Source organism: Diabrotica virgifera, chromosome 4 (genome assembly GCF_917563875.1).
Source record: "Diabrotica virgifera virgifera chromosome 4, PGI_DIABVI_V3a".
Taxonomy (NCBI): Eukaryota; Metazoa; Arthropoda; class Insecta; order Coleoptera; family Chrysomelidae; genus Diabrotica; species Diabrotica virgifera.
Window position 1 is genome coordinate 20,737,060 of NC_065446.1, and position 16,902 is coordinate 20,753,961.

Consider the following 16,902-nt stretch of genomic DNA (forward strand, 5'->3'; position numbering starts at 1 on the left):
TTTTGAGTTAACTATACCACCTTAATGGTGCGTACAGATCAGGGCGAAAATTCGGGGTAATATTGGCGGAGAACTAAGACATCCGAGTGAAACCTCTTTTATTAAGGTAAAACGAAGGTATCGGAGCTAGTATATGAAGTGATGATTATGATGTTATATGAAATGATATATGAGATAAATGATATATGATTGTTATATGAAATATGTATATGAAGATGAATTATGTACACTGTAGAAGTGCTGTTATATGAAGAAAAATGAAGAAATATATAGTTGTAGTACCAGACAAGAAGAAGAGTAGAAAAAAAGAGAATTTTTAGTAAAATATGTGGGAAAAATGAAAGAAGACACATAAAAATTTCAAGAAAAGAAGCAAAATTAAGAAGATACTAAGCAAATAAGTAGCTAATCATTGAAATATGTCTAAGAATTAAAGCTGTAAATTTTTTTTTCTAAAGTAACGTAAATTATAAATAACTTATTTTTAAATGTATATAATGAATTCAGGTTAAATTTTCGCGGAAAATGGAAGTGTTTTAATTAAGGATAGACAATATCTTACAATAGTGTTAGTAGATATAGTATTTTTACTACAAAAACGTTATTACGTAGGTCAAAATTTTTGACGTAAGAGAACTGTCAAAACATTAGAATGTGACTTTTCATTATTGCCGTGTTTATAATAAACATAGCAATAATGAAAAGTCACATTCTAATGTTTTGACAGTTCTCTTACGTCAAAAATTTTGACCTACGTAATAACGTTTTTGTAGTAAAAATACTATAGTAAGCAAAGGGACACAAAAAGTGAAGTTCTTAGAGAGATTACATTTTTATTATAGCTACAATATTTTAAAGTTAGTAAGGCGTATATAAATAAATCAAAAGAAGACTGAAATAGGAATTATTAATAGACTAAAGGATACATTTTTTTACTTATTCGAGTAATATTAACTTAGCTTAGGACTTTTAGTTAGATACGAGATTTTTAGTTAGGTAGATTAGATTATTCCCCTGCTTATAGGAGATGCATATAGGCACTAAAAGACTATATTAAAAATCCCGATAGGTTTAGTCACTGTTTTTATGTGGACACTGTTTTGTGAATGGAGAAAAGACTAAAAAGCAAGACGGAACAGAAAGTGAATTAGTGATAATAATAAACAATTTTTAGGATTAAAAAAAAACTCTGAAACGTACCATGTTACAGTTAGTTAGGATAGTTAGGAAATTTAATTTTTGAAAATAGTATTAGGTAACCATAAACATTTTTGTAAAAGGGAAAGAGGAGCATCACATTTTAAAAATATGTAATTTTAACAAAACGGGGAGGTATGGTATTATAATATCACCCTGTACAAAATATGTTTAAAACTCATCCAAAGTCATTAATCCATGTAGTATCTGTTCTTGGATTCAATAACCGCAAGTAACATTGAATTGTCATGTTTTGTTATTATTTAAATGTGTATATAAACATTAACTCGGTCGAGAAAGATTATTATGATTATTGATGTAGTTGGAAGGTATTCACGTATAGGATAGGTCAAGTTAATATTGTAAACAACTTATGTAGTGAATCATCGACTTCGAATTAAATACAATGTTATCGGAAAACCTGAGTTTTAATTAATTGGGACCAGAAGGCATAACATCACACTATTTAATACATAGGTATTCAATTGTTTAAACAATATTTCACAAACAATAGTCAAATTAGTTTGATTTTTGTGGAATTAAAATATTAAAATACAACAAAATATAGAGCAAGAAAATAATATATTAGATAAAGTTTGGAAGAAATTTTGGTGGAAATCAACTTGTGTGAATCGAACACCGCTGTCCTGCGCGTAGCACCAAAAATTAATGTTTATTTAAAAAAATTTCTGACGCGGTGATAGGTACTCGATTTTAATTTTGCAAACTGAAAATCAAAGGTAGAGCATTCTTCTATATGTAAAAAAAATTTAACTTGCCATCTGCTTTATTTTCAGTCCTGCAACATTTTGAAAAAATGAATTTTTTTTTGCGAAAGCTGGATCGCAAAATTTATTTTGCAAAATCTATTGAACATATCTTAATGAAATTTACAGTATTGTTTTATTATATCAGATAGTTTTTCTGGGTAAAATATGAAGGTCCTAAGTGTAGCAGAAATGATTGAAAAACGTAAAATGCGAATTATTTCTATTTTGCAACAAGGGTGACAATTTTTAAAATTTTTAACCAAACCTATATTGTAGTAAATTTAATTACGCAACTTTTATGTCAATGCAACTTTTCTCGGAAGTGAGTACTTTTAAAGTTATAATAAAAAAACGAAGAAAAAAATCGAATTTTTCTTCATTTTTTGACATTTTAATTATTTAAACAATGTTCCGGACCTTTTTGAGTGGGAGGATAACTCAATTATTATTATATGAGTTAATTCCAAGCAATTTCTGCAAAAAAATATGAGTCACCTCTCAACGACAATCTCAAAACAGATGCGCCCTGGACTATATGGCAATTTTACTAATAAAATATTGTCTAGGTGCTGACTCGATAGTCATTGTTATTTTACTTAATAATAATTAGGGCTTACAATACCGGGATTCCGGGATCCCGAATACCGGAATCCCGGACGATTTTTGTCCGGTATTCGATACCGGTATTATAATAAAAATACCGGTATTTCGGTATTAGCTTAATTTATAAAAAGTGAATTGATGCACAATAAACTTTCTTCTAAAATATTTTTTGCTATTACAAGAAATTATTTTTGAAGATAAACAACCAATATCATTGTAAAAAATATTTGTTTATTACACGTCGTATTAAGTCGTTAATTTAAGTCGAAGAGTTATATCAGTTTCTACAACCAATTTATTAAATCTCGTCTATACAAATATGTACATAAAATGAGTTGTATAAAAATTCTTAAATTTTTAACCCTTAAATGCATCGTGTTGCCGTTCGGCAACATAGGTGAACGATTGAATGAAATTTCTATTCTGATTCGAATTTGAAGTAACTGCATAGCGTTGCCTTTTAGTCTACATAGTGTTAATATTAAATAGTTTGGCACTTTTTGTACAGATGGCATAAACATGCACTTCGACTCATTGAATTGTTTGGCAGCCAACCTATAACGTCGTGTATTATTTGATGAAGTTTGTGAGTCTTATCTAGTTAGAATATTAGTAATTTATTATTGAAAAAATATCCTAGTTAGTAGGTAAGGTATATACTTTTTACTTTTATTATGCTCCCTTGTTGTTTTTCCCGCATTCATGAGAAAATTGAAAAACATTCTTTGTTGCCGTTTTGCTACAGTGCGCACTCAAGAATCCCTGACACAAAATATTTACATCTGATTCTTTATTACAAAATACATCGTCAGAATTATTTGTCGGAAAAGGATCTACAGGAATATTGGGCAAATTTCACTGGCCTGAGTAGTGAAGATGAAAGTGATTTCTCCTACACAGATAGTATTGCAGACCCTGAATTTGAACCTAACTATGGCGACGAATCTGATGAAGAAACGTGCAATGGGGCTAAAGATATGGCAGAGGAGATAGACACAACAGAAAATATGGAAATGCTAGAAAGTGAGCAAATCATCCACGAGAATGAAAGCTTGCTATCTACCGATCTTGGAGCATCCAGTAATGTAGTTGTTCGTTTGGCTCGCATTATTCCATAGCATAAAAATTTCCGTCTTTATCATGATAATTATTATACAGGTAACAGGTGTACAGCTACTTGTACATAAAGCCAAAAGGGGAATATTATCATTGGGAACAGTTCAAAAGCAACGGATACCGTATTGCAAATTACCAACACATACGGATATGAAGAATTTCCTCGTGGTGATAGTCATGAATATACTGCTACGGATGACGGCGTAGATATCTCATCTACAATATGGAAAGATAATAAAAAGTTGTCTTGCTTTCCACTTTTGCAGGTATATCTCCTATATACAAAATATAACGCTTTGATAAGACTGCGAAAAATCTACCGAAGTAGACTGTCCCTTTGTAATTAAAGAATATAACCGCCATATGGGAGGGGTTGATCTCATGGAAAGTCATATTGGAAGATAAAAAATTTCTATAAAAAGTAGGAAATGGTACCTCCGGCTATTTTATCACTTACTTGATTTAACAGTTGCCAATTCCTGGATACTCTATAAAAGAGCGACGGTTGCTAAGAACCCATAGGCAAAGCTTTTAACACAAGCGGCTTTTCGCACAGAACTTGCAGAGTGTCTGTGCAAGATGAAGAAACCACAGCAAAAAGAGGGAGACCAAATATATTGGAAGCTGACATCCAAGAAAAGAAAAAGAGAAGACCAGCTCAGTACATTCCCCCCAAAGATATTAGTAGGGACCAATATGGACACTGGCCAACTCTAGAAGATAACAAACAGCGGTGTAAATATCTCAGTTGTAAGGGATACAAACAAAATGTCAGAAATGTGGTGTGGCACTGTGTTTCAATAAAAATAATAATTGTTTTTATAATTTTCATGTAAATTAACAATGTAGATTTTATATCCTAACTTGACCTTGTATGCACAATGTAGAATTTTGGCAACAAACCTGTTATTGTCAAAAACAAGTGTTTAAAATTAAACTTTATTTTTTTTATTATTTTTTCAACATTACTAAGCTTCCGCTAAAGGCCTTTTTTGATATTTGACATCAATAAAAAAAATCATGCATTTAAGGGTTAAAAAGCCGTAAGATTTATCAATCAGAATTGTTTTAACATTTTTAGATCTTTTTTAATTTTTTTGTGTATTGTGGTGTATAAATTAGGCTCACTTATTTTCTGAATTATTTATAATAATTGAAAATATTACTTACATACTTATCCCTCTTCACTCCATGCGGAGCATAGGGCGTCAACTGTCTGCCTCCATTCTGTCTTATCCTTTGCACTGATCTTTATTTCTGCCCAGGTTTTCCCAATAGCATTAATTTCTTTTTCGACACTTCTTTTCCACGTTTCTACGGTTAGTTCTTTTCCATAGGTTCCTGGTTAGTTCTTGTCCATAGCTCTTGGTTTAATATACGGTTTGGCCAGTAAATGTTAAGAATCTTCCTTAGGCATTTATTTACGAATACCTGCATCTGTCCGATACATTTTCTTGACATTTTCCAAGTTTCTGCTCCATACAGTCTTCACGTTGCTTAGCTGAATAGCCTTATCATTGCTGAATAGCCTTATCTTGGTTTTAATTGCCATCTGACGTGAAGATCTGAAGACCACATTTTCCTTAGCATATTGAATGTGTTTTGAGCTATTCCTTTTCTCCGTTTTACGTCATCCTCCGTCCCTCCTTTGTTTTAAAGTTAAATTAATTTACAAATAGCAAATTTCATAAGTAAAAGTGCTATCTTATTATATGCAAAATTTATCCTAGAATCAAATATATAGTTTTTCTATTTCCACATTTTTTGTATCTATGTATCCCTACAATCTATCTAATACTTATTATAAACAACATCTACTCATTTGAAAACAAAATGTAATAGGTTTCATATATTATTTAATGACAAGTCCATATAACAACTGAGGATAGTATAAATATAACCGGTTTTAATACCGGGATCCCGGTATTTGAAATTTTAAATACCAAATACCGGTATTGAGATTTTGGCTCGGTATTGTAAGCCCTAATAATAATGAATACTTAAACTTCTCACCTCTTAACTGATGTGTTTACAGATATTGCAGAGATTGGCCATCGAAAATATAGAACCACACTCTTCGGTAGCTAAGGAGCTTCAAAAACTCCTGAAAATTCCATTGGATCACTACAACAACCTTCTTTTAGTATTAAAACTCAAACATTATGCCGGTTTAATGGAGCATCTGGACTATTTTGGTCGCAAATCTCTCAGTATCTATATTTTGAATAATGCCCTGGAAAATGAAACGATTGTTCCATCACCGGAAGAAGCGGAACAGGCTCTTACGTTGTTCGGAACTTTGGTGACTGATAAAAACGATCATCCAATTGGGGAGTTGGATATGGATGAGCTAACAGAAGAGCAGTGCCTTCTGGCTAGATTTATACACCAGATGATGTCCAGTTCACCTGATGACCAATTTCTCATTTTAACTGGAGCTAGAAAGGTAATTTTATGCATTTAATCTTCCGATGACCAACGTTTTTTTGTTACACGGATGACCAACCGGGGTAAAAAATTACCCCAGGTCAAAAATGACCTGGAATGAATGTTTTCAGCATTTAAATCTTCATCTAACAATACATCCTCGTTTTCTGATACTATTTCATCTTCTATATCATCATAAAAATCGCTAGCAGTAACAATTTCCTGTAACTCAGCCTCAGTAAGATATTTGCGAGCCATATCTTATATGTGCACAAAATACTAAGAAACTATAATAATATACGCCAGGAAATAATACTAATGACTAACTGTAGCAGACAGGAATGTCATAATTCGTACATAACAGGCACCACAGTCTAAAAATAGATTTTGCTAACGCGCAGTGTAAAACTACTTGGAATTCCACATAATAGACGGTATTTTACTAAAAATCAACTTCAGAATATATTTTTTGTTCGTAAAATATAGGGAATTTTTTTATTTCAAAATATGAGGATATCTAGAATGATATTAAAGTCAAATAAAAAATAATGAGTTAAAAATTGAAAATACTTTTGAATTTATTAAAGAAAACATACGCTGGGGTCCAAATTTACCCCCCTTGGTCATCCGAAGGTTAATATTATTTCTATTTATTGTTACACAGCTTTAAAATCGGTTTATTTAACCTTCATCGGACGAGCCTCAAAATATTACACAAAAAACGGGCTGGGGTTTGAACGGACCCCATTCTGATAATGCGTGAACTAAGCTTATACGAAAAAAAACTCTAACAATAACACTATATTTTATAGTATTGAACATTTATTGCACTAAAGTATACACATTACTACAAAATACATTCACATTCTACTGAGTGATACTAACCGACTAAATAACAACTACATTAGCCTAATAAAATAAAATAAAAATGAAAATGTAATTCCGTACAGGTTGGAATAAATTTTGTATCAAAGTTTAGGTGAATACAAAAGATATTTTCAAAAAAGTATCCAAATCATATGAGGGGATCATTGTATAAATAATTAAAAAGGGGTCATTTTGCACAATATTTACTTTTTTAATTGCTGAGGTAATTTACATTTTAATGAAGGTCTGTAGGCTTTTTTCTACAAAGCTGAAGAACAAATCTTTCACCTAATACTTAATAAATTAAATTTGACCCCCTATTTATTTAAATAGTTATATATAAAATTTAAAAATCAAATTTGCAAAAAAATATTTTTTGCGTTTTAAATAAGCACTATAAATTTATTTTATTTAATAGGAGAAGTTGCACTATGTTACCAGTATAAGCAAAAAAATTGGTTAAAAATATTTAATAATTTATGAGATTCTAATTTGTTTATCAATTGTTACTGTATTTTCAATTGCAAAAACGCGGTTGATACCAAAAGAATATAAACCTGTTTAAAATCTCATTACTTTTATTTTTATGTATGATTTCGATAAATGTATTGATAAATTCAAATTTAAATTTAACTCCCCTGTAAATGACATTTGAAAATTGTTCTAATTCGTTTATAATTTGTTTTTTAATAAAATAATAAATTCGGTGATTAAACATTTTGAAATTCTGTTCCGATAATCGGGTTCCTGGGAACTTTTCACTAATCAACAAATTTTTTTTGTCGTTTTTTCTTCTTCTGTTTTTTCCTTGTAGTAAAAGATATAGTTTTGCTTATAGAGGGGGTTTCATTAAGAAGGTCCAATCTCTGAGTTGTCGATTCTAGACCTAAAAATATTCAGATTTAACCAAAATCACTTCAATACAATATGGCTCCTTATTGAGTTACAGGGTGTTCTATTTAAAAATTTAAAAATTATTTTTGCTCAGTATTTTAAAATTATTCGACATATATCCTTTTCATACTTGGTAGAAAGTGTAGATACTATGAAATTATGTTAAGTACAGGTTTCCGGCTATCACCAGAGGCGTACGACAGGCGGACAGGGGAAAGCAAATGGTTGACCCTTCTCAAATTCTACGTCACTGGTGAAATTGCCATTGTAGCACAATTTTTAAATTCTCCAATACTGTCTATGTAAATAACATCTTCTTTACTCGTAACGATAAAGTCGTTAGTTTTCGAGATAGGTATTTGAAGCTAAACATGTAACGGCACAGTATAGTTAGTTATTTTGATTAATATATTATGCCGCTTAATTTTTAGTTTCAAATATCTCAAAAACTAATGATTTTATCGTTAAGAATGAATAATATACTCTTCAGTCTTAACGATAAAATCATTAGCTTTCGAGATACTTGAAATTAAAAATTAAGCGGCACAAAACCTTAATCAAAATAAAATAACTGTGCCGTAACATGTTTAACTGCAAATATCTCGAAAACTATAATGACTTTATCGTTACGAGTGAAAAGTAAGTTATTCACATTAAGAGTATGGGAGAATCTAAAAGTTGCGCTAAAATGGCAATTTCGCCAGTGACGTAGAATTTGGGAAGGGTCAACCATTTGCTTTCCCCTGTCCGCCTGTCGTACGCCTCTGGTAATAGCCGGAAACCTGTATTTAACATAATTTCATAGGGTGTATAGTACCTAAACTTTCTACCAAGTATGAAAAGGATATGTCGAATAGTTTTAAAATGCTGAGTAAAAATAATTTTTAAATAAAACACCCTGTAACTCAATAAGGAGCCATATTTTATTGAAGTGATTTTGGTTAAATCTTAATATTTTGAGGTCTAGAATCGACAACTCAGAGATTGGACATTCTTAATGAAACCCCCTCTATAAGCAAAACTATATCTTTAACTATAAGGAAAAAAAAAGAAGAAGAAAAAACGACAAAAAAAATTGTTAATTAGTGAAAAATTCCCAGGAACCGGATTATCGGAACAGCATTTCAAAATGTTTAATCCCCGCGACGTTATTAAAAAAACAAATTATAAACAAATTAGAACAATTTTCAAAAGTCATTTTAGAGGGGAGTTAAATTGAAATTTGAATTTATCAATACATTTATCGAAAATATACATCAAAATAAAAGTAACGAGGTTTTACAGTTTTATATTCTTTTGGTAACAACCGCGTTTTTGCAATTGAAAATAAATATAGTAACATTTGATAAACAAATGAAATGTCTCATAAATTATTAAATATTTTTAACCAATTTTTTTGCTTAATACTGGTAAAGCGCAACTTTTCCTACTAAATAAAATAATTTATAGTGCTTATTTAAAACGCAAAAAATACTTTTTTGCAAATTTGATTTTTAAATTTTATATATAAATATTTAAATAAATTGGGGGTCAAATTTAATTTAGTGAGTCTTAGGTGAAAGATTTGTCCTTTAGCTTTGTAGAAAGAAAACCCTAAAGACCTTCATTAAAATGTAAATTACCTCAGCAGTTAAAAAAGTAAATATTGTGCAAAAATGACCCCTTTTTAATTATTTAAACAATGATCCCCTTATATGATTTGGATACTTTCTTGAAAATATCTTTTGTACTCACCTAAACTTTGATATAAAATTTGTTCCAACCTGTACGAATTTACATTTTGATTTACATGTAGTGTAATCTTATTTTACTACACTACATACTATTTGTACAATGTACAGAAACTATCTCTGATTTCGCGTGTTCTAGGCATAAAAAATTATTACACTTTACGCAAATTTTACTTGTTTTTCTGTTTTTGCCCCTATAACACAAATGGCACCGCCCCCTTGTATTTTTTGTTCTATCTGAGCTCAGTAATATCCAAAAGTTCTGGGAATACGTCTGCAATGTGACGCTTTTTAATCTTTTCTAACCGAATCTAACCGTTAAATGTTCTTGTATGTATGATTTTTTATCAATAAAATATATAAACTACAGATAGACGGAAGAGTGCCAATTAAAAATTAAGATCTATAAAGTAACAGCCAAAATTTGTAATTAGGGGTCAAAATAGACCCCGGCCAGTCCGATGAAGGTTAACAGGAACTCTTTTACATTACATTAACTCAATAACAACTATAAACTTCAAATACAACAAACTTTTCTATGAATGACAACTTCTTCTTTTACGTCCAGGGATTTTTTCTATGTAGGATCAGTTTTAGGAAACTGTCGTAACACTGCTCCCTTCTTTATAGTTATTCGCCTCGAAATAACTGATCTATCAGGGTCTGGTTAAAGCTAACAGGGTGGATCAGTTCCATGGTATGGGGTAACCTCCCGATCTGAACTACCTTGTGTTTAGTTCTAGCTGAAAACTGGATGCGATAGATTAGATCGTTTATTTTCTGCGGGACGGTCCCTTTCCATTCTCGTTGAAGTTTTGGACAAAGTCCTTTCTTTGGTCAGAATGCAACTCTAAAGGTATTCCATGTCTTGATACGACGGGCGCTATGAATGCTTCTGCTGGTGTAGTGCTTCTTGATTAGGAAGGGGTGCAATTTCAGGCCATTTTAAAAAATAATCAATTTCGACCATTAAGTACTTACTTCCTGTCTCTCTTTCATCGGAAATGGACCGAGAATATCTACTATAAGTTGTTCAAAAGGCTCTTCTTCTTAGGCCTCTTTCATACTTTACGACTGGTCGTCACGACAAACGGTCGTACGACCGTTTGTGGTGCTCATCGGACTTTCACACTTTACGACAGTATTCATCTTATTGTGGTAGAAAGCACAGGGCGTAGAATGAATCGGGCAAAAATTTTGGCTTTATGGTTAATTTATCGCCGTAACAAAAAAACAGAGACGTAATCGCCTACATTGGGTGCATCCAATCAATGGAAGAAGAGAAGAAGTAGGTTTATATCATACACTTTTTGGAGATTTAAGAAATGACCAATATAAATGTTTTAATTATTTCCGCATGTCAGTGACATAGAGTTTCGGATCTTTTGGGATCCTTTTCTCCTTCCATGCATCTTTGCATATTGTCCACAGCCAGTCTTTCCCTTTCTCTCCTAAGGATTTAATCATTTCTGGTGGAATTTCATCCTCCCCTGGAGCCTGGAGCTTTACCTATCTTTAATTTCCGTATCGCTTCTACTAGTTCTTCTCTTGAAATCTCTCTTAATTGTTCCCCCATGTGATTTGTTTCTCTCACCCTTTCTTGCTGTGTACTTCCAAATTTTTCTTCATACAAGTTATCAAAATACAAAACATTATATTACATAAATGTTGTTTTTGTTCGCCCTGATCATTTTTGGTAATCCCAGCTTATTAAATTAAATGCTTGCTTTAAGGATTGTTGTACCATTTTTGTTGTCCCAGTCCAGTATCAATATATGTTGTATAAAAAATATAGAGTCCGTTTCATAGGCATTTTTCAGTGCGTCACAAATGATAGAAAAAAAAAACGTAAGTCCGTGATAATACACATTCATAACATTTATTCTAACATGACATTTTAGTTAAATCTGACAGTTGTCACATTTTATTTGCAATTTGGCATAAAAACAAATCAATTGTGTTTATTGCATTTATAAAATGGTATTTTCTTTGATTTGTGTAGTCTTATAAATTGTACAGATTATATTTGTAGATATATTATATAATTTATAAATAATTTTTTTTCGAATATAGCGCCATCTATCGACAACTAGAATAAATGTTATAAATGTCTGTAATCACAGACGTGCCTTTTTTCTGCCACATACAATTTAATGCGTTAGAAAGAAATCAAAAAATTGTGACGCATTGAAAGATGCCCTATTTTGTTAATAAATACAATTTAATTAGTGAACAATAATTATTATTGTTATTGGGCTCAATTTTCATCTTTCAATATTTAAAAGATCCGCCTAAAAAACTGATTTTATTTTATTTAATATACCGATTATATTAATATCTGTACATATGTATTTAAATAATCATTAATAAAATTCGAATATATATCTACGTTTATGTCCGTGGACACTAAACTGTGCAATAAAAGAATCTTTAAATTATTAACAACAAATTTCAGATATTCTCGATGAAACATTTATGATTTAATGTTTATAATAGGTACATGGATAATAATACATTTTATAATAGGGTCTATTCCTCGCCACTTTGACAAAGTCCTCACAAAGTCTATTGAAATTTTTGTCCTCACAATAAAATAATACCAACCAGATGCTTATCTATGTATTGTATCTATGTAGGTAAAAATTCCTCATCTATATTGCTTACCAATTATGTACTTGCCACTGGATTCACTGGTACTACACGACTAACTGTCGTTAAGTATGGAAGCATTAATTTATGCCCGTGGTTCACATATATCACGACACGACCGTCGTCCATTGCAGTGACATTGGACGACAGTTAGTCGTGGTCGTCCTGTGTGAAAGGCTCCGTATATTGCTGTATTGGACTAATGGAATGTACGACAAATTGTCGTTACGACCGAAGTCGTAAAGTATGAAATAGGCCTTAGGGTGCCTGTCCGTTCCGAATGTTGGCGAACATTCTGGCTATGATGATTTTGTTGGTTGCTATACGGAATAGTTGTGTTGAGGTCTTTCTATACCATGCTCTCAGGTCTCAGCAAGCCAGGATATTCTTCCTCGTCCTGGGGCCCTTTTTACCTTGTAAAATGCATTGGAGTAGCTCGTATCTGCCTTGATTTCTCATTATATGTCCCAAGTACTGCAGCTTACGGCCCTTCACGATGTTCACCAAATCGGCGGTTGTGTTCATCCTCCGTAGTACTTCTTTATTAGTGACTTTGTCTGTCCATGGCATCTTCAGGATCCTTCTGTACAACCATAGCTCAAAACCCTGACGTTTCGATAGAGTTTCCGCCTTCAATGTCCACTTTTCTACTCCGTATAGAATCACTGAGTACACATTACATTTAAGGAGCCTGAAAGAGAAAAGGCTTTACATAAATCGAAGTCTGGTCATTATCTTCTTCCTGTTCAACTGTGGTCACCCGGAGACTTACTTCTTCGTATACATTCTCTTTCTTTTTCTCGTTGATTTAACATATTATGCACAACTGAGACTTGTTTTCTGAACTGTCATATTTTATTTTTACTAACCGCTAGTTACAAACACTTCTACTGTTTTGTGGTGTTGTAATTGGAGAGCTAGTTGCATTTCAACATCCTGCAGTACATCTACGACTGCCTGTATACCAATTTGTTCCAGAAAATTTTTAGGCGTCTGAGGTACGCCAAATGCAATAATCTTTTAATACTGCTTCAAATTCTTGCACCCTGACTCTTCTTGTTTTCCACACTATTGTTCTTAGGGTTTTCATTTCGGCAACTCTTAACATCTTAGCATCTGTTTTGTTTTGTTGGTGTCTTCGCGCACTTCTATGCCATATGTCATGATTGGTCGTATGCAAGTCTTGTAGATTCTAATTTTATTATCTCTGCGCATATACGGATTTGACCAGACAATCTTCCGCAAACATCCTGACAATGCAGACAATGTCTATGCATCTATATTTATTTTTTTAATTATATTTCAGATCCTTAGTACCGGTGGACCGCTACGAATAAAATACACACTTCCTCCTCTGGTGTTCCAAGCCTATCAGCTCGCTTACAAATATAAGGACCTAAACGACGATAAATGGGATAAGAAGTGTACGAAGATCTTCCAGTTCTGCCATCAAACCATAACGGCTCTAGTAAAGGCCGAATTAGCCGAACTGCCTTTGCGGCTATTTTTGCAAGGAGCGTTGGCCATTGACCAGATCGGTTTTGAAAATCACGAAACCGTTGCTTATGAATTTATGTCGCAAGCGTTTTCGCTTTACGAAGATGAAATCTCAGATTCCAAAGCACAGTTAGCTGCCATTACTCTTATTGTGGGAACGCTGGAGCAAATTAGATGTTTTTCGGAAGAAAATTCAGATCCTTTAAGGTAAACTATAATCCATAATTATACTATAAGAGTACTTACAGTCATTGAAGCGTAAAATAGGTTTTTACCTCCGAAATTTTTTACTATGAATCGATTTACATGAGATTTTGGAATTAGGCTTATCTTATCCTTAACTTCAAAAGTGATATTGACCCGAACTCCGTTTTTAATTTTAAGGGGTGAAAACAACCCCTTAATGGAAAAATTTACATTGAGCCATTTTATCACCAGAAAACGGGTTTAATAATAAAGAGTGACATTGTGAAGTGTCTTCTAACACAATAACCTCATGTTAAACTCTTTCATCCCCTTGAAAACCGTACAACCCTTGCAAACAACCCCTAAATCGAAAAAATTTACAAAAAATTAATTTAGTATGACATAAAAAGATTTAAATATAGAGTAAATGATATTTTACGTTCTCTGTCTTAATTATCATATTGTTAACTGCCTTTCAACCCTTAAAAACAACCCCTAAATAGAAAAAATTTACAAAAAATTAATTTGGTCTGACAAGAAGACTAAATAATATTTTACGTTCTCTACCTTAATTATTTAATTTTTAACCCCTTTTAACCCTTAAAATCAACCCCTCGATTAAAAATTATATAAAAAATTTCTGTTGCTAAACTAAAAAGGATTTAAATATCGTTCCACGTTCTCGAAAAAGCTATGCTGGAAAATCATATCAAGTTCTTTAACCCTTAAAACTACCCCTAAATTAAAACATTGAATATGTATGATTATACATTTAAAATTCGTAACGGAAAATGGAACACGCACAGTGGACCACCAACAAATACACGTACTTACCTTCCAAAAGTTCACGCTCCGAAATGTTTAGTTTGCTAAGTAGAAAAAAAAAAAAGATTAGTTTTTGGGCCACAACTACTTCAATTTTGAAGCTATTACAACTTAAAAAAAAAACCATTTTGAAGGTAATTAAAAGAGCTACAACTTTTTTCATTATAATATGTAGTGATAAACCCTTTATTTTGAAACGGTGAAGGGTCAAAGGGCTCGTGAGAGACTGTGCTTGTGCTACCGCGCGCTCTTAAATCAATCATATCTTCGTAAATTTTTGTGTGATAGGAAAAACAAACAAACCAAAATTTTTGTCAAAAAAACCTATTTTTTTTATTATTACACTTTTTTACGTATGTATCATTATTTTTGAGATATTATGAAAAAAAGGTGGTTTTTTAAATTCGAAAAATTTTTTTTTCTTAACATCGTGACTTTTTCAAAACATATGTGTTCCAAAGCAACGAAACTGCTAGAATCCATCAAGCTCTTTATATTAAAGTTGATTCTAGACGGAATAGATACGATTAATTTTAATTTTGGCGGAAATGGCAGTTATGAAATCCATTGATTAAAAAACAACATTAGATGTTGCTCTTTTTTTCACTACAGCTCACTCATTTTACGTACAAAAGACTTAAGAGTGCTCATTTTAAAGCTTATTTTAAGCACTATAAAATCCTTTCTCATTAGCATTGTTTATATAGGGATAGTTGGTCAACCCAATAGGAAAATTTGTTTAATTCAAATTGAGACAGTCACCAGATGTCCCCACAATTTCTGTCAGGATCGCAACGTCAAAATGCATAGACACCAAGTTGGATACGATCCTATTCATAACACCCCAACTCGCATACATATTAAGAAAAATAAATATATATGGAATAATATATTTAGAAATTGAATTAATGATGTCATGCTATTATAATATATGTATATGTACAGTGCTAGTCAAAAGTCCGTACCCCCCCTCTTATCTTTTGAACGGTTATACGTACAAAAGTGAAATTTGGAGGGAGGAAATAAACGGACATAAGCTCCTTAACTAGTCATGACAGGTGACGTAATAGTGACAGATGACGTTACAGAGCCACTGTGACCGATAATTTTAAATGGGACCTTATGGCAAGTGATACCTCATTTGAAAGGTATTTAAAATACCTATTCAGCCATACTAATTTTTTTGGGTGTAGGTGGATTTTTATTTTGGTGAATAAATTAAATAAATATAATATTGTAGTTTCTCATTTAATTAACAAAAATTCAAATGTCCGCCTATGGTTTCTTTGTCAAAAAATTTGATGCTTTTCAATTTTCTAGTAGTTTTTACGTAAACTTCAACCCTTTTGACAAGTAATCATAGGCATAATTTTGAATTTTTATTAATTAAATGCGAAACTACAATTTTATATTTATTTCATTTTTTCATCAAAATTAGCTTAAACTCAAACAAAATTAGTATAAATGAATAGGTATTTTCAATACCTTTCAAACGAGGTATCACTTGCCATAAGGTCCCATTTAAAATTATCTGTCACAGTGGCGCTGTAAAGTCATCTGTCACTATTACGTCATCTGTCATGACTAGATAAGAAGCTTACGTCCGTTTATTTCCTCCCTCCAAATTTCACTATTATAGGTATAACCGTTCAAAAGATACGAGGGGGGGTACGGACTTTTGACTAGCACTGTATATAATGTATAGTATCATGATATCATTAATTCAATTTCTAAATATACTCTTCTATATATTTATTTTTGTTAATATGTATGCGAGTTGGAGTGTTATGAATAGGATCGTATCCAACTTAGTGTCTATGCATTTTGACGTTGCGACCCTGACAGAAATTGTGAGGACATCTGGCGACTGTCTCAATTTGAATCAAACATATTTTCCTATTAGGCTGACCAACTATCTCCCTATATAAACAATGTCATTAGCATGCATAAAATTGATTCGCTCTCCGCTAGATGGCATTGAATACATCGATTATATTTCACACAAAATAAAAAACGGCTTTGATCTTCAATATCTCGCTTAATATTGCACTTAGAACACTCTTTAAAAAACCAATTTGTTCATTTTTTTACCTGCTACAATTTTGTTCATTATCATATCGTTAAAAGGCATATTTTTGGAG

General features: G+C 31.9%; 1 protein-coding gene across 1 annotated transcript in view; it reads left to right on the top strand.

Annotated features, from left to right (window-relative positions):
* LOC126882942 (vacuolar protein sorting-associated protein 35) overlaps nt 1-16,902 on the top strand; it is a 49,793-nt gene that overhangs the window by 15,604 nt on the left and 17,287 nt on the right. The window contains exons 7-8 of the mRNA XM_050648019.1: nt 5,722-6,132; nt 13,560-13,957. Of these exons, the coding sequence (XP_050503976.1) occupies nt 5,722-6,132; nt 13,560-13,957 (809 nt within the window). The remainder of the gene's footprint in view (nt 1-5,721; nt 6,133-13,559; nt 13,958-16,902) is intronic.